Source organism: Coffea arabica, chromosome 3c (genome assembly GCF_036785885.1).
Source record: "Coffea arabica cultivar ET-39 chromosome 3c, Coffea Arabica ET-39 HiFi, whole genome shotgun sequence".
Lineage (NCBI taxonomy): Eukaryota > Viridiplantae > Streptophyta > Magnoliopsida > Gentianales > Rubiaceae > Coffea > Coffea arabica.
The window spans coordinates 4,123,492-4,148,733 of NC_092314.1; the positions used below are offsets into that span (position 1 = coordinate 4,123,492).

Consider the following 25,242-nt stretch of genomic DNA (forward strand, 5'->3'; position numbering starts at 1 on the left):
TACTATACATCGAGTTTGGAAAAGGTAGCATTCAAGATATATCCTACTTTTTAGCAAGTTGGGCTAGGGTTTTTTATTTTTATTTTTTTGGATCTCAATCAAATGTGATATTCAATTTTGACCACTTTAGTTTTGAGTATTTCTTTTTCAAGCTGAACTTTTTTAGCATCTAGCAAAGTGAATTTGCTTCAACACTTTCTTTACCATCTATTGAAACTTGTACATAACAATAACAAAATTGATAGCTTTTCTCAACATGCTTGAGGTTTTACAAATCTCAAGTTTGTCTAGCGTTAGAAGTAGATAGATGTGTATGTGGCCGTGGCTTACCACAAATTTGGAAGGTTTGGGGAGAATTTTCATATTTTGACTGTTTGATCGAAGCAAATTAGGTGATTACTATTGTCATTTTAATAGCAAATTTTCTCACGCATTATGGCCAATGAAAACTAAAGATTGAACGTTGATTTGAGAATTTACAGAAAACGACAAGGAAAAAATATTAAAAATTACGAAATTTTGGGTTACATGTTGATTTTAGATGCATTGACAAGAGAACATAGAAGACCCTTGTTCTTTGATTGTTTTAGGTTTATGAGATCTGATTATAAAAACTGATTATGAAGAATAAACAGAATCAGCAAAAACTACAATTTGAATGATTATGAATTTTGACCTTTTTGGTCATTAAAATATCTACAATCATAATACAAAAGCAATCGAGAGCATCATAAAAACAAAAATTGATAATCTATAATCAATTAAAATAATTAATCGAGAACAATCCCATAATCTAGGGTGTAGTTACTTGCTAGTTTTTGTTCCATTGTTGTCCTTTCGTCAATCCTTTAAACGATTTGTCAAGCACGAATTGAGAACGCATGGCAGTCAATCACAATAGAAGCAAGGCAAAGTAGCAAAACCAATCAAAGATGGAGAAGAGTGGCACTGAAGATGCACGGCCAACTTTCAGCCAGTTGGGCTTGGGTTAGTCTGGATCCCCTGTGGATGTGGTTCAAATTGTTACGCGGATTTGTCCAAAGATGCATTAGTCTGCATATTGACATAGGCTGGGCACTAGGACGGAATAGGTCCAATCTACCATGCCCAAAACAATGCCAGTATGTGTTTCTCGTAACAGTAATAGTATTTTAAGTGCTCGTTCTCAATATTGGAGTTCATCTTCAATTAGATAATTTGCTGAATCCGACTCTTACTGATTTTGTTGATTTCCTATTTAGCTTCTTCAAGTTTCCTCTGGGATCAGCGATGCAGCTTCTTGATGGCAATTCAGGGTTGGGTTATGCAGAGCCGGACAAATTACTTGAAGCTGGCGTCAAGAAAAGATAATGCTGCTGGAAACAGCCACTGAAAATTCAGTGTCATAAGGATGAGTTATTTTTTGACTCAGAAACCAGATTTGTCAAGAAACTTTCCTTGCTTGTAGCATCAGAGATTAGACAATTTGACTTTGTCCTCTGAATCATCTATTGGCTTCCTGAAAGAGCTCAATGTGCCTGTTTCTGATATTGAGGAGCGAGCTGTACTGGTCAGTGAGGCAGAGGTGATTCCTACTTGGATTTGCAAAAGTTACTTGCTGACATAATAGAAATCAAAGGGTTTTTACAAAATTATTCTGGATACTCAAAAAGCGTCGACTGTCAATTAATCTTAAGGATGTCTAATTAGTTTATCAATTCTTGTTAACATTATAAACAAGAACTGTAATGGATGCGAGGCATGCCATCCTAATGGGTAATGACTTTGTTCAGTGTTTTTAAAGCTCTTAGCTGCTGCTGCTGCAGGCGCTGTGCATACTGAAGGCTTCTTTAACATCATCTGCAGCTCTAACAGATCGCCTGAGTTCCCTCTCGTGAAGCTTGAATCAGAAGTTTTTACCAAATCTCTGGCATGTATGCCAACCCACAAAAGCCCCGAAATACCGAGGCTGATTGAGGAATGTCAATCTCAAGCTACTTTTAGTTCTGAATCTTCTGCTTTTGCCTTATTGGTTTCAATCCCCGAAAGGCTGCCTGCATATCTTTGTTTTAGTCTCTTTCTCCCTTTTCTACAAATCTATGCTCAACGCTTTGTAACGCAAAAGAAATACATATGCCAGAGTGAGAATTGAGGCTTTTCAAAGCTGAAATTTCGTTTGCTTAAAAACCATTTTCTCAGTTCATCTTCAATTAGATAATTGGACCTCGTTATACGGTCTTGCATGTGTTCCCGATCGAGCTCCTTATATAAGTTTATGTTTCTGGTATCTTTTTCCCAGTTTTTTACCAAAGGATTACAAGTTCGAATAAGAAAATTGGAAAATGAAAAAGAAAACCTTGGTACGCTATGGAATCGTTCTTTGTTCTGATTTTCTCCTGCATGTTATGGTTAGCATTTATTCATACACAACCCCAGGGAACCAGTGGTCGAACTCCTAATGAGTCCAGGCGAGGCTGCTTGGAATAGGCTCAAGTGGCTGGCTATTAGGATAGTGATTTAAGGAAAAAACCAAAAAAAAAAAAAAGAAGAAGAATAAGAAAAGGCTTTGATCCATCCCATCATGTTTTTTCATGTATTAATGGAGCATCAAGAGCCACAAACTTGCTATTCCTCTGCTGGAAGTACCCCTCATCCAGATGAGAGACTAAAGCGTAAGATCTATGAAAAACAAGTCCTCGCCGTTCAAGTGATTGTTGTTACTGAAAATTCAACACACACTGCTAATTACAGCTTGCAACTTTCCAGAAATATTGCTCAAATGCCAATTTGCATAGAAACCAAACATACGAGCAACAAATGCTTCAAAGATGGATATAGCCTCAAAAAACATGCAGAAAAAGACTGCAATAGAAAGCCACACCAAAGTTTCTTTCATGCTAAAATGGTTCTTCTGCAAAATAGGAGAGTAGAGTATCCGCAAATTGAAACAACATTTTTATCCGTTTTAATACAAGGTTAAATTTTTACTCTCTTATATTGATTCCGAACTCGGTTTATATCCTATTATAGTTTGGTAATTAAGCTGATCTCCTTCCCAAACCCCTTTCCTTTTATTTCCAATCAACTGGAGAAAATAGAAGCAAACCATTGTTCTAAGAAGCAGAAAAGTAACCTAATATCAATCTAGTCTCCTTTTTTTTTGTTGTTGTTGTTGTCGTCGTCGCTGTCTTGCTCCTATTTCCAAGAAGACTTATTTTCCTGTAGAAAGGCCAAAGATTTGGCGCAGAGAACTGCACCTTGTCTGCTAGGTCTCTGACGAACCTGTAAATGACAATGCATGGATAATGCAATGTTCGGGGAATATACAAGGACAAGCTCTGCTCTATATTGTGAGTCAAGGCAGGGAAAAGGACGATCAAGTCTTCCCCTAGATAACATAGTATATGTTAAAACTGGCGGATAATAGGGGACGAAAATATATAATGTCGAAAATAAGAGCTCCATTGCTGCATCCATGATGCAAGATATGCGTGTTCTAACAAGATAGACAGCTTACAACTAACAGACCAATCCAGGCATAATTTCCATTATTTAGCACGTCTGTACCATATTCTTTGGACGAGCTCATTTATTGCCTTTGTATTTGTGACTCTTGTCAAATATACTGAAGTTACTCATCAATCAAAACTTTTCAAGATCGAAAGTACTTCAGAGCAAAACAAATTCATGAAGAGGGGGATGGAGGAAGAATCCATTTCCTATTTTTCCACTCATGCTACCAGCAACAGTTTAGAGCCAGCCACATGTTGCACTTTGCATAAGAAGCCATATCAGCTGAATAGATAAAGCAAACAAGATAAAAACTTGGATTTCAACCATGACTTGGGTGTGGGACCAAAGAGCAAGTCATGGATTTCACGAAAAACCAAATATCAGTTTTCACTCTTCTGCTTACAACCCAATCTGAGGGATGATCCTTCAAATCCACAAAAGGACAACGGTGGTAACACCAACTGCTGATGAGTGATGACTGAAAGAGCATGCACGACACGAGGAACCACAAGTAATCAACAATAGCGGTTTTGATCTATTACTGTTCTCCATTATGCAGTTTGATCAGCATAGAAAGGTTCATTCATTGGATGGTATAGAAATTAGAATTCAATGGAATCGATGTCTAAGCATTTCCACAAGTCAAAAGTTTAGGCATGCATGTGAATTACATAAACTGCGAGAAAAATTAATAAATTTTTGAAATATCTCAACAAAATTTTAAATTTTAAAAATACTTTAAGGTATATTTAAAAATACCACTCATCTAAAAACTACCTAATCCATACCACTCATCTAAAAATTTCGTAATCCATACCACTCATCTACCATACAATGCTACAAAATAGTTTTCAGAAATACGGATCTTCATGCTACAATATAATTTTTCAAAAATATGAGTCAGTTTGAAAGGCTAATTTTTTATTTTATATATTTTTAAGAGCGAATTGCGCGAAATGTCACTAAACTATTTCAAAGTGCCGGTTCTAGTCACTAAACTTTTTTATTAGCGCGAAATGTCACTGAACTCATAAATCTGTACCTTTTTTGTCATTCCGTGTATTTGTGCCGTTAGGAGAGACGGAAATCAACTTTTTGAAGGCAAATTCGTCTCCACAGCCTTAGTGGGAAAAATTTCATCTGGTAAATGAAGGGACAAGAGTAGGGTTTTGAAAAAAGAAGTGTTTATGAATCTAAAATACTTATCTTTTCTTGAAGCCCGGTTGTGAAGAAATGGAATTCTGAAAAGGAATTGCTGAGCTTTTGGAGAGATGGTCAAGAAATAGAGCAAAGGAAATTTTCAATAGTTTCAACTAATTGAAGAACATAAGATCCGATGAACCTACTGAAATTGGTGTAAAGAATCCAAATTTATTTGTTTTTGGCATGACTTCTGATCTAAGAGATACATTTGTTTTGGAAGGTGGTAATAGGTAGAAAGATTGTGATGAATTTTGAGGATAGCGGGTGGGAAGTCCATTGCAGACTTCCATGAGCGGCTGAATGCAACTCTGTGCAGGGTCTGTGTTTAGGAGGAGGAGGTCTAATGATGACATGGCATATTGTAAGTGACTCGGTCTACCGCTGGGCCTGTAGACCTGGTTCACCCAAAATTTTCCCAGGCTTAGCTGTTCTCCTTCTTGGAAGATATTTGCAGATTCCATTATTCATTTCCAGATCATTCTGAACCTTCACCTCAAACATCATCAGCATCAACGACACTTTTTAGTTATATTTCCTTCTTATAATCAACATCCAAATCACCCAGCCTCCTTTTTTCCCCTCTCTCCAAATAATCACCACCACCCGAAATCATCACCATCACCACTAGCAAGAGCAGATACTGAGGCCTTTTCCTTAACATCTTCTTCGGTGAACCATTCAAGTAGAGTTCTCAGCTCCTGTGATTCGAAGTTTGAAGATTTTTGTTATTTGAATTTCAAGTTCCCGTGCCTGCAAATGGGCTCTAGTTTTCTTGACAATCTAGGAGTCGTTGGCAAAACCTTTGATTTGATCATTGAAGCTCTCTGGCTCCGCCGATGTTTCATTCCCGAATGAATCAACCCCAAATTTCTTGGTCTCAAATGCTGGCGTCTAAATTCCAATTACTTCGCCATTGAATCTTATCCTAGTATCTTCAACTAAACTAGCTAACTCCTCCCTCCATGACCTCGAAGAAGATCTCATTATCTCCCCCATTTCCAGAGTTCTTTGTGTTTGTAGATTTATGAATTAACCCACCTCCTGCAAACAATTTAGGTTGGAGAAAAGGCTGTGCAGACGAATTTGCCCCTCAAAAAATTGATTTCCGTCTCTCCTAACGGCACAAATACACGGAGTGACCAAAACGGTACAGATTTACGAGTTCAATGACATTTCGCGCTAATAAAAAAGTTTAGTGACCAGAACCGGCACTTTGAAATAATTTAGTGACATTTCGCGCAATTCGCTCTATTTTTAATAGATAAAGTCTTTCTCTAACTTTGTCTATAGTGATCTCTAAAAGCACCATAAAATTTTTAAAATACATAGCTTAAAACATTAAAAAAAAACTGTTAATTTCTCTCTTCTATCACCACCTTTCTATCTGAACCCACCACTGTCGCCGCTGCCTCCCACCTTTTTTTTTTCCTCATACCTCTTCTCCCTTCTCCTTTTCCCTCACTATCCCTTCTCTCACCACTGTGGGTGAGAAAAGGGAAAAGAAGGAGGAGAAGAAGAGAGAAGAAAGGAAAATGAGAAGAGAAGGGGGAAGAAGAGAGGGAAGGAGAGGTGGTAGAGGTGTTAACAGCGATGAAAGGTGATAGTCATTGGAGCAGTGATGATGAAAAGAAGAAACGAAAGGAAAAAATAAAAGAAAATTTTTTTAAATTCTCCATAAAAGTTTTTGTTTAGAAGTTTTACAATAAAATTTTATACAAACACCTAAAAACACATCTATCCATATAAACTCTAGTTTCGTATGGATTAGGTGCTTTGACAGATATTTTTCAAAAAAATTTACTATAACAATATATGTGAAAAACTTTTATTGTAAATAGTTATGTGTTTTTTGAGAATGTATTTTGAGGTATTTTTAGAATTTAAATTTTTAATGTAGTATATTTTAAAATTTAAAAAACCTACCACCCTCCCATCACTCCTCCCCTCATTCCTCCTCCACCACCATCACCACCCTTTCCTTTCCTCCTTTTTTACTTTGTAGTATTTCTTGAAGGATAACTATCCAAGAGGACCCATGAATTTGATGTTAAATCTCCAAATGCTACCAAATATGGATGAATATACTTAGCACATAATTGATTCCATAATTGACTATTTTATTCGTTATTTGTTCGGTAAGAATGGCGGTTTAATTGTTGCTAAGAAGGATTAGATTGAAATCCTCATCTAGGAGTTGTGGTTCCTTGGTCCTATAATGTGGTTCTTTTCCTTTAATCCAACTCTTCTTATAGCAACCCAAGTTGCATTTATGGAGATGGAGAACCTAATTTTCAAGTCCAGAGATGATAAAAGAGATTAAGAATTGACTCAAAAGTGCTTGCTAATTTGTTTCATGGGATTGAGCTTATCAAGAAAGATATCGGGTAAAAATTTTAGAGCTGCACTCTAGAGTCAAGCAAATCATATTTCCCTCACCTGAAAGAAGTGCAATTTGTCTTGAACAATCTCAAATAGTTGATGCAGTGTAAAACATTTTTTGCTAGTTTGCTGTTGCATCCAATTGAAACACTTGGTGTTCGTAGGTAATTGTTTTTAACTCAAAATGCAACCAAATTGGAAAGAAGGGAAGGGAGAGGAAGGGCTGTAGGAGATGGGAGGGAGAGGAAGGAGAGGGAAGGAAAGGAAGAGGGAGGAGGAAGAGAGGGGAGAGGGGAGGGGGTGATGGTGTTGGTAGAGGTAGGGATGGAGAAGGAGGAGGAAGGAGGGGAGATGTGATGGCGGTGGTGGGTGATGATAGTTGGTGGAAAAAATATATTTTAGAATTGGGTAGTTTTTTGTTTTTTTTTTTTATTTTTGTAAATTATATTTGAAATCGTGTATACTTTTGGAGTTGTTGTTAGAGCTATTATTAGACCTGTTAGTGGGGCAAGTCAACTCAAACTTTGTCCGTTCGACTCGAGAAAAAAATCCGATGAATCCAACCTTTCATTGAAATTGGGCCTAAATATTAAATTCAAATTAAATGTGAGTCAAATTTAAATCTTATTAGATTTAAATCCGATATATACTCGACCCTTTAATTTGTGTGTGTGTATAAAATATTCATATCTTGATATATATAATTATATATCTAAATATATAATACCAATACTTGATACATGCATATATATATATATGCAATATAATTATGTATCTAAATATATAATACCAATAATTGATACATGCATATATATATGAAATATAATTATATATCTAAATATATAATACCAATACTTAATACATATATATATGTATATATAAGAAATATTGTGTTTGGATTACACCTAATTTACACACATTGACTTGTTTACATTATCAACACATTTTTTAATCACCTTTTTATCTTACATATATTATATCAAAAAATGCTATAGTATTTTTTAAAAGAATTATCCCAAATAATCTCCTATTCAAATCCACTAATATACACAATTATGTCAAAAGATTTTGAAGGATAAATCTTAATAAGGGTAAATTTAGGATCTTTGAAGATTATTTTAAATATTTTAAGATTTATTGTATTTGAAAAACTGAATATTTAAAAATTGCTAATCTAAACGTTCCTAATCCAAACAAGCCAAGTTCAATCCAATCTATATTGAATCAAATCAATCTTCTATATTGTTTAGACGGCTCTAAAGACCCCACTAAACCCTACTAAGGTCCCGTTTGAAATTGTGGTATTTTTGATAAAAAAAAAACATTTTTACGTGCCGATAGCAGTTTTAAAGTGTTATAAATTAAAAACAAAATTTTTAGTGTTAAAAGTACTTTTAATAAAAAATTAAATTTGATGTTTTGGAGTAAATTTTGTGATTTTAAAAAATAAAACATCAAATTTAACTATTTTATCCTACGAACCAAATAAAAATTAAAATACTTAAGTACTTAAGCACTTATGTTTCCAAATAATATATTTAAAAGTATTTAAACATTAATAAATATTTTTATTAAAAGTTGTATTAATTACCACAACCTTAACGGAACTAAAACCGTTTCCATTGCCTCCGGTGACAAACCCGCCCATGACAGCCAGCTGAATTACGGTGGGTGCTTGAGAATTCTTGAGCGGCATCACAGAGTTCCGAGAGTACAGTGATACTAAGTCTTAAAAGTTCTCCATCATATAAGCTTCCACAAACAAACTTCTGGCGCACATCCATCAATTTGCAAGGACTCGCCGGAATCGTGCTTGAAAGAAAGCAAGAGCTGCTTGTTTGGCCGACGCTTCCTGTTTTTCCATCAGATCCTCTGACTCCAAGTTAGTGTCCCTGTTTTCTTCCTCCCTTGTTTTCTTACCCTACTTTTATTTCTACATTAAGTCATTAACCTATTTAAAGGAGGGTTCAATTGACCTTTTCTTATCAATCGTTCCTTTCTACACTATTTCTACTATTTCTATTACTTCACTCGTACACTGCAGGGAGGGCTCAATTGAACCACGACGACGGGACCAAACTATTATTGAATCAGACGACAAGTTAGTGCTCCTGTCAAATCTCCACGTTTTTGTCTTTGGGCTGGCTGCCCATACCCTCTCCAATTTTGTGGTATTACACCTACGCAATTTATAACGACTCTTCTGTCCCAGAGTTTGTTCTTTCATACGAGGTCTCTTGAGTTTACTTGGATATCAAATTTTTTAAATAATATTTTATTTACATTATAAATATATTTTTAATCTATTTTTTTATATTTTTAATTATTATTTTATTTTACATATATTATATTATAAAAAGTTCTATAATATTTAGTTTAAATAATACTTTATTCAAACAAATCCATTGTGTCTGTAGCATGCGATAGGGTTTGTTTGGATTGCGATTTATTTGTCAAAATATATTTACTTACATTATCATTATAATTTTTAACACACCTTTTTATCTTTCTAATTATCTTTTTATTTCACATATATCACATTACAAAAAGTATTACAGTAAAAATATATCTAATAATTCACGATCCAAACAAACCCGATATTTATTAGTATATTTGTTTTTGTCGGTGGAATCTTATCCTCCCCGTAAATATTGAAAGGTTACGTGTTTAGGGGGGACGCATGGTACTCTTGGGGTTTCTGACATAGTACAGGGTATTTTGGAAATTTGCTGGCAGTTTAGCCCTCTATTTAATGGGGTTGGTTTCTCTAGGTTTCCATCGCCGCTTGCTTTTTTTCTCTATTCCCATCTCGCCTCTTGCTTTTGCTTCTTTTCGCTCTTGTTCCTTTTGGCTCTTTTTAGCTCTTGTTTTCTTGGCCTTCGGTTAAAGTCGCTCTGGTCCCTTTTTGCTTTTTGATGGATAGATCTAAGGTGGAAAAATTTCTGTGATAAGTTGCTTAACGATTGTCAACTTTTTTGGTAAGTTTATGCAATATTCAAAGTTGCTTAGGTGTAGATCTAAGTTTGAATCTCTTAGTTCTTTGAATTATTGAGTAGATTTTTTGAGGTATATTAAGGTTTTTTAATTGTTGGGACAAAGGTAAAATATATCATGGGATCTTTAACTTTTTGATTGATTTATGTTAAGTTCCATTAGATTTACTGTCAGACTAGTAGATCTAGAAAGATGTAAAGGAAGAATATCAACTTTGTAATTGTTGAATTGATTACTCATTAATGGTTAAGGTTTAAGAAAGAAATAGGAATTAGACAAAAAAAATGATGACTGTAAAGGTGAGGAACTTGTTTGGATTTAAGGTGTTTAAAAAAATATTTTAGTATTATTTATTATAACACTTTTTTGAATGTGATGATTGCTGGATAAAAAATATAATTAAAAAATATGTTCTTGGTGAATGATAAAAGGTATCTTCTTTAAAAATAATTCAATCCAAATGAACTCATGGAGTGATTATCAAAAGATGGTTATTCTTAGTTTATTTTTTGTTCGATTATTTTGGTCGCTCCTATGCTTATGGAGACATTTTTGAGGAGTATTATTGCAATCTAAATTTTAGATTGGATTGGATTTGCATCTCTTTTTATCGATTTAGGCCTTATATCCACTTGATCATGATTGTTATATTCGAATCTTGTAGTATCAACAAGACATTGAGTTTGTTTGGATAGGAGTTTATTTGGATGATTTATTTGAGATAATTACTGTAGCACTTTTTGTGATGTGATGTATGTGAGATAAAAAGGTGATTGAGAAGATAAAAAGGTGATCGAGATTTGTGAAGCAAATTATTATTTTTCAAATCATTTTAATCCAAACACTCTCATTGATATTCAATTTTAAGCAAGTTTGTCTCAATTGTTACTATTATTATTATTAAGATTTATTTTTTATATACTGAATACTAATAGTGTATACACTGTCACCATTGAATATATGATGTATAATTTGAATTTAAATTTGAAATGCAAATTTTGCACGTGTCAAATATCCAACTGTGATAGTGTTTAAATTGTCAGTGCATATAAAATTAATTCTTAATATTTTTATTATATATGTTTAAATTCTTATTCTATAAAATTGTTTAAAGCGTTGGGGTGGATACACCAAAGTTTTTGGGATGAAAGGGAAATAAACTAGCCATAAATTTGGGAGAGATTTTTTTTATAAAAGGGAAATAAAACAGCCATAAATTTGGAAAAAGAGATGGTTGAGAATTGTATGTAATTTTCAAAATCATAGTGTGTAGTTTCCTTATGTTCCCAGTATTAATGCAAATAAAAAGCATAGGGTTGAAATTATTAAATTTGATGTGGAATTTTTTTTGCTAGTGTTAATAGCATTATTAATGAACCATAATGGCCTTTAGCTTTAGAAGCGGGTTTGTTATGCAACAAATAAATCTTTCAAGAAAGATCATAATAACAAATTAATGGTCTATGCAATTGGAGAGGTTTTACTTGGAATCGTCCATTAGTGAAGAGCTTGTAATTATAGCACACTGTCTGGCAACATCTATTTTGACATGTTGTCTAAAGTTTGATGCATCTGTAATACATATATGTAGATTGTTTGCTATCAAAATGGAGAAGTACAACGACCAACCTTTTAAAGTTGGGCAACTAGTTGAGGCAAGATCCTTCATGAAGGGTTATCGAGGCGCGTGGTTTCGTTGCAAGGTATCTACACAACATATATACTAAAAGTGTGCTTGTACTGGTATCTCATTTAAGTTGTCTTATAACCAATTGTACAACATGCTACATTTGGGAGTCTAATCTAGCTTTTTAGTTGGTTTAAGAGCCTGTTTGGGGCTGTGGTGCTTTTGCTGAAGAAGTTTTTTCTTTGGTACAAGTATATTTAAAATGTTTGTTAGGTGTTGTTATTTGAATTTAAGATTAGAGCTTTTGACCTCAAAACAGTTTCAGCACAAGGTAAAAATTGGTGGTATTTGGAATGACCTTTTTGTTTTGAAAAAAATACAATTTGACAATTTTGTCATAGTTTGAGTTTAGTATACAAATTGATGCATATCAAAAGTTCAAATAGTATATATTATCAAATACGAAAATTATTTATATAGATATGAATTCAAAAAGTACAATTAAGCATTTATTATACTTTTACCAAGACACTATAAAGTGAGGTACTTTTTTTAACAAGTCATCACATGTCCAAACATTAAGTGCTTTTAGCTATATGTATATGTATTTTACTTTTTCTAGTGATGGAATGGCCCAATGTTTAATTTTTGCTAATAATAGAGTGGTAGATTTGATAATCTATCACTGAGCCCTTAGCTAACTTGACATGTCCTTGTAGAAACAAAAGTCTAATCTTGATGGGAATAGTAACATTGGATCTCATGCTATTGAAGCACTTATTCCTTGGTTACCACTTGGTCATCCATGGTACTTGGACCTAAGTTTTTGAAGCACTTGGTCCTTAGGCACTATTTGGATGGGATGAAAGGAAGGGAAAGGAAAGGAATGGACTCCAAGCAAAAGAAATGGAAGATAAGCAATTGAAAGCTGTTTTTATTACTCTTGCTTGGATTAAATATGATAGGAAAAGAAAGTGAATATTGAGGCCACTTTATTATCTTATATGCATCACATATTAAAAAAGTGTTCCAATGAATTTTTTACTTAAAATCCCCAAAAAATTATAATTCAAACGGTATTGCATGTTTTGCTTTGAATTAAGGAAGGAAAAGAAAGGAAATGAGAATAGAAACTGTTTTTTTAACTACAAAGGAAGAAGAACAATGATTTTAAAAAAATATATACAGCTACGTATATAGTAGATGTTATCAAATGCGTGTAAAAAACTCTACATTAGTTGTATATAGTAAAAAAAACCACCTGTAGTTCTATTTTTTTTTTATAGTTTTTGGGTTGTGTTAATTTTCAGTAACCATAGTCTTTGTATTCCAAGGCCACCCAACACCACTCTCTTCCCCATCTTTCACCGCCTTCCCCTATTCATAGCTCTTCTTCCCATCCCCTTGCCAGCTCCTCTTTCCCCTTCCTCTTGTAATCTCTTCTCCTTTCTCGCCTCTCACATAACCTCTTCTATTTTCCCTTCTATTGTCATTGCGTTCCTTTTTTCTCTTCATGTTGGAAGGGGAAAAAGCAAAAGGAGAGGCCAGGAGAATACGTTTTATTGCGACTAGATTGAGAAGGAAGGGGGTAGGGATAGGGGTAGGGGGAAAATAAAGGGTAGGATGAGGAGAAGAGAAGAAAGGTAAGAGGTGGTGAGGGAGGGGCAAAATAGAGGGGATGGTGGTGGGGGATAATAGAGAGAAATGGAGGAAGATGGGGAAAGGGGAGATGGCAGGGAAAGGAGGGCGATGCAAGAAGGGGAAAGGGGAGGTGGGCTGGGTTTTAGGGCTTGTGAGCACGGGGACAAGGGTGGAGGATAGAAGAGAGGAAGAGGTAAGTTGATTGGGGATTAAAGGATTGTTTTGTGTGGCTTTTAAGGTGTTTTGGGAGTGTTCATAGGAAAGGCTGGGAAGTGTTACTATAGATGAGTATTTGAGATATATGGGTCCGTTTGGCTGGCTTGGTTTTTGTCAGTTTGTGTAAAATTTTGCTGTAATTCAAAGTCTTTACAAAAATTTTATGTATTTAGAAGTATTTAAAGGATAGTTATAAATTTCGACACGTTCTATGGTCTACCCACCCTGGCCATCACACTCTCCGGCAATAATTGCCACCTCTCCCTGCTTGCCACCTGTCCTCCATCCCTACTTGCCACCCCCTTCCCTTTTCTCCTTTTCTCTCCGTTGCTACCACCTCTCCCTTCCCTACTCGCTGCTACCACCCTACCCTTCCCTCTTTTTTTCCTTTGGTCCTTCCTCTCACCACACCACGATGGCCTACCATTTCTCCTCCTTTCCCTCTTCTTCTTTCCATCTCCTCATTTTCTTTCTTTCCTCGTCACCACCCTCTCCGTTCTCTTCCCCTGTTCTCTCTCTCTCTCCACGCAACATAGCTTTGCTTGTGCGACTAGATTTGTGTCAGATTTGGTCGGTGATTGACTAGATAAGGGGATGACTCGTAGATGGGAGAGAGAGGGAGAGAGGGAAGGAGTTGCAGAAGATAGAGGAGACGGGATGGCGGGTGAGGAGGGGGGCAAAGGAAAGGGGAAGGAGGGGTGGGGCAGTGGTGGTTGTAGGAGGCGGAGGCAGAGACGGTGAGAGTAAAATGGTCAGGGAGAGTGGTGATTGAAGAGGGAAATGGGTGTCTTTTCTGGTATTTTGGGGTTTTTTTCACAATAAAACTTAGGATGTTTTAACAAGTTTTTGTACCGAAAGTCGAAAACATATTAATAAGTGTTTGTCGATAGGATTTTATTTGAGATCTTATTTAAAATAATTATTGTAACATTTTTTGTAATATCATATATGTGATATTTAAAGGTGATTAGGTAGATAAAAAGTTGTGTTGAAAAATGTGTGTGATGTAAGTAAATAATTTTTGTGCAAATAAAGGCTACCCAAACACACTTATTGTTTAAACCAAACATGCAAAAACTTGCGGACCTCACATTTTTGTAAAGAATTAGAATGCGGAATTCAATAAATTTGGTTTCTTCTCTCCTTTTCTGTGCACGTTTGCATGGGGAGGGAGGCGGGATGCGGGACAGGACAGAGGAGGTGAGTTGATAGTTAAGGGGTTGTTTATGTCTGTGTTTTAAGGTGTTTTGGGGCGCTCCTACGAAAGGTTGGCAAGTGTTGTTGTCGGTGTGTATTTGAAATACACGTTCTTGGAAAAAATCGGAATTCATATGTACCCTATATTAGTTCATTAAATAGGCTTCTTCTCTGTCCTTATCTGCCCACTTTGGATGGAATACATACGAAGCATAATGCCGTTCTTTCTTTATCGCTTCCTTTCTCTTCTCAAAAATTAATCCAAACAAGAAAAACTAAATTCCTTTGATTTATCTCCTTTCTTTTCCCTAGTGTTGCCTCAATTCAAACGGTACGTTAGATTGTTACTTTCAACTTTTTTGTTGAAAATATGGAAAAAGAGGCATAGTAATCATCTCCTGTTGAACTAATATCTTCATAGCTATTGGAGATGTAGTGACTTTGGGGGCAAAAATTACTTCCTCACTAGTTAAATTATTCTCCTTGCGTGTCTACTAATAGTTGGTATATTTGAATAGTTGTGTGTGGTCCATTCCTTTTTCTTTTCTATTTTCATTTCAAAGATGTGCATATGCCATTAGACAATAAAAATGAAGTGTTAAACCCTTACTATGAAGAGATTTTGATAGTATGTACTGAATTAATTGCTCCCTTAATTCTCTTCCTGATTATTGTATTTACTTGGTGGTTTGGGTATTTGCTTTGGCAGCATAATGAAACATGGCTGGGGCTATTTGCTCTAAATTTCTGGATTTTTCTTGTCTAATTTAATGGCTTATTTTGTGGTCACCTTCTAAAAGATGGAAGTCTTAATTTTTCATGTCAAATAGTTGATGGTTTCCTAACTTCAACCAGTGTACATTGATTATTAGAATCATGGGTTGTGAAACTAGGAGTGATTTTCAATTTTCCCTTTTTGGAGCATTATGTGGGATAATGGGTTTTCTATTGTTGTAATAATCTAGTGTGTGTGCATGGTTTTGATATTATGAAGGCAATTGCCTAATTATGAAAATTAAGTTCTATTAATGAACTAGACAGATCTACAGGAATCTCTTTGTTTGGATGGGTGGTTTCTAGAAATCTCTGTCTAAAACATTCTCATACCACCTTCACATTTCATACAACTCTCTCCAATAAAGTGGCTAAAGTAAAAATTTTGTTAAAGCACCCCAAAAAAGCAGCTCTATTTGGAAATTTAGATTTGTTTGTGTTGAAGATTATTTGAAAAAACCTGTTAATACTAATGTTGCGCTTGCTTGTAATCTGGCATATGTTTGGTGAAAACTTGGTTAAAAAAATTAAAATGTGATTGCAAAAACATGTTTTGGATGCAAATATATTGTCTGATAGTTTCCTTCTGAAACAAATCCTATAGTACTTGATGTTGCAAATAATCTTCAATATGAATGGAGCTAACCACCGAAACAGAACCAATTATTCGATGTGTGAGGCTATGAATTGCCTTGAAAAGATTTCTTGCTTTCATGCTCTAGGCTTCTATGTGGGAGGGGTTTGTCCTTTTCAACAGCTAGCATATGTTCTTTACTCCAATAAAATGTGAGTGGTTTCTATTTCAAGGTAGTGATTCAACATAAGTTTTCTGTTTTCCTATTCATGCTATCAATTAATAAATCATGTAATCCTTTTTCAACATAGAAGAGCATGGGTTTCTTAATATTTGTCGTCTTTGACTTGTTATAGGGCAAGAACATTTTGACTTACAGTTCTCGTATATCTTGTGTTAGATAGTAGATACAAAAAGGAAAGATGGGCACATCAATTATGGATTGCGTTACCTTGATTTTCCAGATGAAAGTAAGCCATTTATTTATCATTGTTTTACTTTTTCACTCTGTGAATCTTGTGTTTTTGCTTTTCATTTGCTGTTGTTATTATATAAAAGTGAATGCTCTTATTTCTCTAATGAAGGGGCAGCTACTTAAAATTTAGATAACTAGAAATGTCAAAATCAATAGGGAGAGCCTCCCGGCTTTTTGACATTTTTCTTCTTAAGTTTGAAGGTTATAAAAGTTTTAAATCACACATCAAGGATTATGGATGTTAAAAAGTGCTGAAATTGAACCTTTTTAGACATTCAGATGTTTTGAGTATTTGATAAATGAAAATCTATCTGCTGAACTTGTTAAGCAGTGTTGCATTTCTGTGTATTTTTTTCAACACAAGAATCCTAACTGAATGCTTAATTCTAATAAGAATCAATAGAATTATTTCAACTATCTTATCTTGTCTATCAAATCTACCCTTGTTTGTTAATTATGTTCAAAATTCTTATCTAATTAAACAATCCGATATTCTCTATCTAATGGTTTTCAGATTCTCTTTTCTCCCTTTTTAATGATTTTCACATCTTTTTCGTACTCCTCATATAATATATTTCATTTTTTATATTAATTTGATTTAAAAATATATATTGTCATATTCATACCTAATTATTTTAAGCCAATTAAATCATAGGTTCTATTTCTTTTTCGAATGAAAAGATATAAGGGCAAAATTATCAAATTAAACTTATTAAGCATTCAGTTATAAAAATTTATCAAACGGTATAAATAGGTATAGTGTTAAAATTCAGACATTCATATATTTTTTTTCAATACTTAAAATTCAGCAAATTAATTGTTTCAGTATTCAGATTTCAGACTTCAGAATTCAGATTCAGTTTTATCAAATGGAACCTAGTTGATGAATGTGATAGTGTGGCCTTTGTAGTTTACTAGGGTTTTTTTTCCCAAAAAAAACTCCTTGAATGACTAGTAACTGTCCAAAGTGACAAACTTGTTATTTACTTCAAAAAGTATGGAGTTCCCACTTCCAGATAGATAACTCTCTAGCCTTTGCTATTTTGTTTCTATTTGATAAGTGTCTACTCAGTCTATGTTTAATGTTCAAATTGAGTAGAGTGTTTTAATGCGCAAGACTTGTGAAATCAACTTGATGAACTTGTTCAAGACTTTAATGTAAATGCTAGATCTTAGTTGACTAAGGCTCTGTTTGGATTTCTTATTTTTTGAAAAACAAGTTTTTCGTATACAATACTACAGTAATACACAAACAAAAATAACTCTAAAAACACCATATCCATACAATATATCAAAAATAACTTCAAATATAGATAAAAAAAAATCTACACCATTTTTTTCTTCCATCTAGCACCACTACCCTTACCCATCACCGCCACCCATCCCCTCCTTTCTCCTCTTTCCTCTCCCTCCCTCTTCCTTCTCCCTTCTCCTTCCCCTCCCCTTTCCTGCCACACCCCACCCCTCCCCCCAAGTCTGGCCCTGACCAGATCATAACCGGAAGGACTGCGATCTAGCTGAGATGTCGTAACCAGAGGCCTCGATCTGGTCTCGGTCAGATCTGAAAGGGGGGAAGGGGAAGGGAGGAGGGGAGGAAGTAAGGGAGGAGGAAGGGGGATGGGGAGAAGGACGGAGGAGGACGAAAGAGAGGGAGGAGAAGGGAGGGGGTGGTGGTAATTTTTCAGAAATACCATTTTTAAACTTTAAAAATATCTGAAAATATATCCCAAAAACACCTCCAAAAACATTAGGAAATAATCTATGGTAAAAAGTCTTTCATATACACTGCTATAGTAAAATATTTCAAAAAATCCTAAAAAACGGAGCTTAAGTTTTTTGTTCAACAGCTGCTACCCAAGGATCACTGTTTAATATGCTATTTTTAATTCTAGTTTTGCGTGGTTGACACTCTTAAGCATGGACAAGACTCATTGTAGGATGATCACCAAGTGACTCTCATACTTGATTATCCATGCTAGTTAGTACAAACTTTCTCCATTCAGAGGGAAGGTAGGTAGTAATCTTTTGTAAATAGATGGCGAGTGGAGTTTCCTGCAACGCACCAATTTAGGTTTTAATAAATTTGGGATTTGATAACCTATTTTAGAGTTTTGTTATTCATGTCATAGACTTTAGAATCATCTTTTTCGCATGTAGTCCCAAAACTAATATTTATGAAAGCCACACATCAAGGTTTTTAGTGGAACTGGAAGACTGGCAATGCCCCTTGTCAATTCCAGCACTGTTTTGTGTAGTTTTATTTTCGCATTGACTTGGTATCTGACTTGCAACTTAATTGGCTAGTTGTAGAAAGCCTTGGAGCTTATTGGTGAATCTCTTTTAATTGATGATTTCCAGAAGTAACTTGTGATATTTTGAGTGAATCTCTTCTGCAACTGTACATATGAAGATTATGTTGATTACTAATGCGATAAGACCCATGTATTGATTAATGATATGTACTTGTACAGTTTGTATGGCAAATATACTTTGTTTCTGGAGTGGCTGTGAGTTGTCGGCAGCATAGTAGACAAGAGACCTGCAAGTACTGACTAATGATATAGACACCCATCTGCTGATATTGGTGAATGCTAGTTGCCCATCATTGTGAACTCTTAGTGTTCTTCGTAATGCATCTCAGATTCTTATCTTTATTTATTATGTCTCTTTGTTGACATAAAGCATGGTTGTATTCTAGTCGGGTTTTGCATTTTAGCTATACTGCACTTTGAGACATGGGGATGGTTTCCTTGTTTTGGTTCTGGACATTATCAGTTCTTTGGATAACCATATCTAGAACATGAAGGCATTTGGTAACTCATCCCTGGTGTTTGTACTGCCTATCCATTTCCTTCTCAGTTCCCTGGGTAGTCGCGTGCGGTTAAAAAGCAAAAGAAAAGATTGCTTTTGCTTCTTGAAATTGGTGCAGTAGATAATTTAGTCAATTAGGTCATTTGCTTGTATTTCAAACTGAAATGTGCAATTCTTTTCTTTGGATTATGCTGTCATTCATCATTGAGGACCATCTTTATCAGTTTTTTCTTTGTGTTGAATGTCTGCAGAGGATAAACCGATAAGATTATATCAACTACCTCCAGTTGGACATAAGAGAAGAAGTGGGGTTGAAAGAGAGTTGATGCTGCGGCCTCCATTTCCACCTATCTACCATGAGGGTCAATTGCCTCCTGCCAATGAAACTTCAGAAGTCATAGTTATTACTGAAGCTATTTGGAATGTGGGTGATCTTGTCGATTGGTGGAAGGATCAATGTTTTTGGTCTGGAAAAGTTACGCAAATACTAGGCAATGAAGAAGCCATGGTAAACAATTCAAATTCTCTTCCTCTGCATTTGATATTTTGGTTCTTATTTGAATATGATATATTCTCGGCTTGCATAACATGTTCATGAAGGTGACTTGAAGTTGAAAGGTGCACACCTTACCCCTTGTGCACCATGTGGATTGATCCATACCATGAGATGGATTGATCCATACCATGAGATGGGTTGGGGATGGGGCTTACCTCAATTAATTGGCCTTGACCTAGACAGTCTAATTTTTTATTCGAGTGAAGTCATTTCAAAAGCAGATCTGGATTCTTTCCTGCCTTTTGTCGAGAGTATTTCCTTCTGAACTTCTGTGGAAATCTAGTACCAAGAATTAACTAGACTATAAGCCTCTAGAGCTGAGTGACTTGTCCCAATTTTGTGAAAAAAATGCAAGGTCAATCATGTCTTCTTTTCATGTACCCTTGTTGTGTCTTCTATAATTCTTGGTGGGAAAAGCTAGTACTGAAGGATCAAAGTACAATATGCATTGCCATTAGCATATAGAACTGAAGAAATGAAGAATCAGGTGTTCCGCTTAGTAGCTCTTAAGTTTGTTACCATTCCAATGGAGCTGTTTTTCTTTGCTCAATTCACCATGAGGCAGGAACATCACCAGTTTGACTTTTTTTTGGTGCTATTTAAATCTTAATTTATCATAAGATTACCCAGATTTAAATTTAGAATTGGATCATGACAAAAGTCAGGTTTGGGCATTGCAACAATCTAGCAGATTTTTTAATATTTTTAGCTCCTCTTACTGGTGAACAATGAGGTTGAGTGATTGAACCAAAGTGTTATGGTAATGAAGGCTTGGAGTGGAAATCCATCTTCTCAGTGGCCATGTAAAACTGTGTTGTTTACTGTTTTTGGAATGCTATCATCTTTGCCTATACTTGTTTAATAATTTTGTGGAAAAACTATGATGTTCAATGGCTTTGGACCATTCAATTGCTGTAGGTCGAGTTGACCCCACCGCCTATGGGTGAAGGTTCCTCATATAAAGCGTCTCTGATTGATCTACGCCCATCTTTAGATTGGTCACTGGAAGATGGTTGGAAATTGCCTGCTCCTAAGGTTGCTACTCTTGTCTTGTGTTTGCAGTATTGAACTGTTATGTATCAAGTTTTTTTTTTTTAGAAGATAGTCTTGCAGTTTCTCCATTGCTTTCCTATCACATCTTGGAGTAAATCGCTCTTTAAATTACATTGGGCAAGTCTATTTGTTTTCTAATTTGCTTACTAAACCACTTATTGATGCTAGTTGTCTACTAATTTGCTTACCAATTATTGATGCTATAGTCATAACTTATAGATAGCAGCTACTGTTTTGTATAATCTGTCTGATTTTACTGAGAAATATATCCACCTTATTTACCTTTTTTGTGGTCCCGTTAAATTCTGAAATTTCTCACCCTTTCTTCGAGTACAGAATGTTTGTATGCTAACTTCTGTCATTTGTCTCTGATTTATTGGGAGGTTTTTTTTCACTCTCTTTTTTGCCTTTAGTTTTTGTCCTTTGTCCAATTAATATTACTTTCTTTGAAGCTTGAGACACCTTGAACTTCAGTTAGATATCCTTACTCTCTTGAATTAATTCTATATCGCAGGATGGTGCAAACCATCGTCAATGTGCACGACTTGTTTGTCCAGTGAATCAGTGTAAGATCAATATCACTGCATCATATCAGTATCTTATTAGTTGCTTAGCTCATTGTCAATTCGTGAGTTTGATGACTGGTTTTACTTTGGTCCTAAGATAGAATTTGCATGCCATTGCCAATCTTTTGAGGAAAATCGTGATTGACATGCTCCTCATGCTTGATCGCATCTTTGCAGCTCTCTCCCCTGTGAAGAAGCTGTATGTTATTGTACATGTCAATGCTGTATATTTTACAAACTCGCAAATCTTAGTATGTTTACGAACCAATGCTGTTATCTACAGTGTTGTCATTGGTTGGAGTATATGCATGATTAGAGTGAAATTGCAATAAAAAGTTTATTATTTATTGAGAAATGTGATTGATGTTTTGATACTTCATCTGATATTGGCAAAACTTTTGTCGGATGTAACTATAGAAGGCTCTTTGAAATGGGAAGATAAACTTTTTTATGCTCTGAAATGGACAATTTAAGGCCCAAAGCTTCTCTTTGGTTCGCTAATGTTGCATTAGCTTGGGAAAGTAAAGTTGTTCATCTATGGCAAATTAACAGCTTAGCAGTACAACTTGCAATTTCATGTTGCCGGAGTAGACAATCACTGTCATGATGTAGTGTGGTATATGGTAGCATTAAGAAGTTTGTTCTGTTGAAATGCATAGCATTCGTTTTATGTCTCAACCTTTTCATGAGAATTAAAATAAATGTTAGCAGTTTTATTCTCCTTTATCTATACTGAAAGACATGATTACCTATACTTCGCAATAGTCTAAGCAGCAGGGCTGAAGCTGCATTTCCTGATATAATCATTTGCTGTGTTTAATTTTATTTGCCTAGTAACCATTCATTGACTTCTAGCAGACACTGTTCCCCTTGTTGGTCCCTTCAATTTTAGTTCTCTGTCCACATCTCTCTCTTTTGGAGATACTTTTACAAGATATATTAAGACCTGCTACTGATTTTATGATGGGGAATGAAGGATTTTGAAATAGAGTAGGCTAGGTACTATGAGGAAGTCAAGCTTGAATACTGATTCTTTTAGTTACCTGTCTTTTTAGCTTGGTGTCACGGGAATAAATTTTATTGACACATAATGCAGCAGGTGGTAGGTTGGCATTTGAAATGCCTGTACAGGGTGAAGGAACAACAGATGGTGAGGTTGCATGTGGGTTATCATCTGCTCAATCTCTTTCTTCTCATGGTGCCGCAAGGTCATTGCCAGCCTCAGAAAAGACGAAGACCTGTGGGGCAAGTGAGATGCTGAAAGAATCTGAGAGTTTTCCAAAGGAGGTGGTGGGCGCACAAGAAGAAAATGTGAACTTGGTACCAGGGGATAGTGGCTCTAGGAAATTAAGTTGTTCAGATGGTACTTGTCCTCATGCTAGAGATGGTTCAGCTGAAGCTGCAGGTCTATCTCTTGGAGAAGACTTGTCTGATTCTAGTTCTCCACAGAAGAAGCTGAGAAACATTGTTGGGCTTCCTTTAAACTCCACCAGGTCTGACACCCTAGATGCTCTAATTTTGGATTTGGAAGAGCTTGCAAACAAAATTAAATGGCTCAAAATCATCTTAAAAAGAGGATACCCTTTGTCCAATGCTGTGGACACTTCATGGATGTTTGTTGAGCACCGTGTGCCTTCAATGCCTTGGTGACTTCTTGATAAGGTATAAGTTCCTATACCTTTGGTTTTTTTCTTGACACTTGCTGCCTCAACTTACATGTCTCATAATAGCAATATACTTCTGGGCATTTTTATCATTTTGCTTCACCCAAATGGTAGTTTCAATAAATATGCACATTTTTGTTCAGTAATGGGTACTTGGGCAAAGCCAATAGCAAAAATGCCGTAAAACTAATAACTAAATCAGATATGGTGCCCTTTGTTGGAGTTAATGGATGAATTTGGATGTAATGGGCAGCTTGTGACTGTTATGATAGTTGAATGACCAATTTGCAACAGAAAAAAGTTTAGTGACCAAAATGAGACATCTATGGATGCTTCTATTGAAGCATGTAGTCAGGGTTGTGTTTCATCCAGATGTTTCTTTCTTTCTCTTCTCTTGTACGACATTACATATTGCATACAATATTGTGTATGTGTAGTTTTTGCTTGGCATTTGAATACATCATCTCTGAAGGTAATCATGGTCACTAGAGATTTTCTAATGTTATGATTGAAGCAACACAATATGATCGTGGTTGAGACTGCTTTTTACTTTTGTAATTAATTGAAGGACATTGCATAGCATCATATGAAGATAGCAAGTTAATTTACATAGGTTTTCAACTTTCCCAATTCAAGCACAAATTACATAGAAAATGGAGGACACATTTTGGAATTAAATGCCTTTTTCATATTTGCATTTTCTAATTTAACGCACCTAGGTTTGGGACACTATAAAAGTTAGGCTCCTTTCATGCCACTATATAGAAGTTAGCATCATATGAAAATAGCTAGCTTACGTCGGTTTTCTTTTTGGAAAACAATATTTTCTAGTAGGGGAGGGCTGGGATTTGAGAAGTAGGAAGGGAAAATGGGGAGTTGAACCTAGAACCTCTAAGTCCTGGGGCCTCAACATTTGCCACTAGACCAAGGCCTCCTCAGCAGTTTCATAGGTTTTTAACCTTCCCAATTGAAGCAGAAATTACATAGAAACATAGATCACATTTTGGAATTCATTGCTGTCTTTATGTCTGCATTTTCTGATTTAATTAACCTACGTTTGGGACACACTAAAAGTTAGGCTCCTTTCATGCCATTGTTTAGAAGTTGCCTGGACAAAGAATTTCCTCCCCGATGACTTACTTTTTCTAATGTAATGACCTAGTTGATGCACTAGTATAACAATGTTTGGATTTAAACCATTTATACTAAATGTTATAAGTGAAAATGTTAAGAGCCTAATGCTTGAGCTTTTGTTATCAATTCAATTTTCTCTCACATTTGATATGAAAACTGGGGTGTTACAATCATTTAAAGCCCGTTGAATGTCCTAAGCATCGTTGCTTGGTAAACCACTGCAAAGAGATTGCCTTTGGAGGTGGTGAAGAATTGAAGAAGTGGCTTCTGTGAGCTTCGTAGATAGTTCCTGTCTATACTGGAAAGTGCTCATCGACCCACAGTACATAATTCCCACATATCAGACTGGTAAACTATATTACTAAATGGCACTACCTAGGTGTTGCACTAGCCCAACAAGTTTTTGCACCCAAACCAATGGCCAAGCTTTTCTTGCCTAGTTGTTAATAGCCTGCTTGGGGTGCTGTGAATCATTTAACTTTCTAACATATTGAATGTCGATTCTGGACTTGGTGGAATTCTTGTGTCATTTGCTTATTGATGGTGTCTTTTGTTTGGAAAGCGGTACAAAAGAAGATTGAAGATTTCTTGAATTCCTTAGAATGCTGGGTATCTTTCATGTCTTAAGAAATTCATCAAAGTGATCTCATTATCTTTTATTTTGAATGCATGTTTAGAAGGATACTTTCCAGCTCTAAAAGATTATGCTATCTGTTTGCTTCATTTTCTAACCTCACTTTCCCTGCCCTGTCAAAATTTATCTGAATGAAGTAGTTAATCCCCCCGATTTGTATTCATTCTTTACTTTCTTTTTTCATTAATTCAAACGTTCTCCAGCAGTCATTTAGTAAAATTGAACTCTGAAGATTTAAGTGCTGAAGTTATT

The 25,242-nt window shown here is 35.4% G+C and overlaps 1 protein-coding gene across 12 annotated transcripts in view; it reads left to right on the top strand.

The window, feature by feature from the left end:
* Positions 1 to 8,721: 8,721 nt before the first annotated feature.
* LOC113734236 (uncharacterized) overlaps positions 8,722 to 25,242 on the top strand; it is a 40,694-nt gene continuing 24,173 nt past the window's right edge. For 10 of the 12 annotated variants that reach the window (XR_011841470.1, XR_011841471.1, XR_011841466.1 and 7 more), the window contains exons 1-7: positions 9,831 to 10,052; positions 11,660 to 11,771; positions 16,498 to 16,567; positions 19,635 to 19,891; positions 20,858 to 20,974; positions 21,507 to 21,558; positions 22,655 to 23,220. Coding sequence is in view for 4 of the 12 variants with exons in the window: in XM_027260651.2 (XP_027116452.2) it covers positions 11,676 to 11,771; positions 16,498 to 16,567; positions 19,635 to 19,891; positions 20,858 to 20,974; positions 21,507 to 21,558; positions 22,655 to 23,208 (1,146 nt within the window). In the remaining 8 variants the exon portion in view is untranslated. Of the gene's footprint in view, positions 8,957 to 9,118; positions 9,246 to 9,830; positions 10,053 to 11,659; positions 11,772 to 16,497; positions 16,568 to 19,634; positions 19,892 to 20,857; positions 20,975 to 21,506; positions 21,559 to 22,654; positions 23,221 to 25,242 lie in introns of those variants that run through there. The other 2 variants (XM_072081944.1, XM_072081945.1) reach the window with 2 other exon arrangements.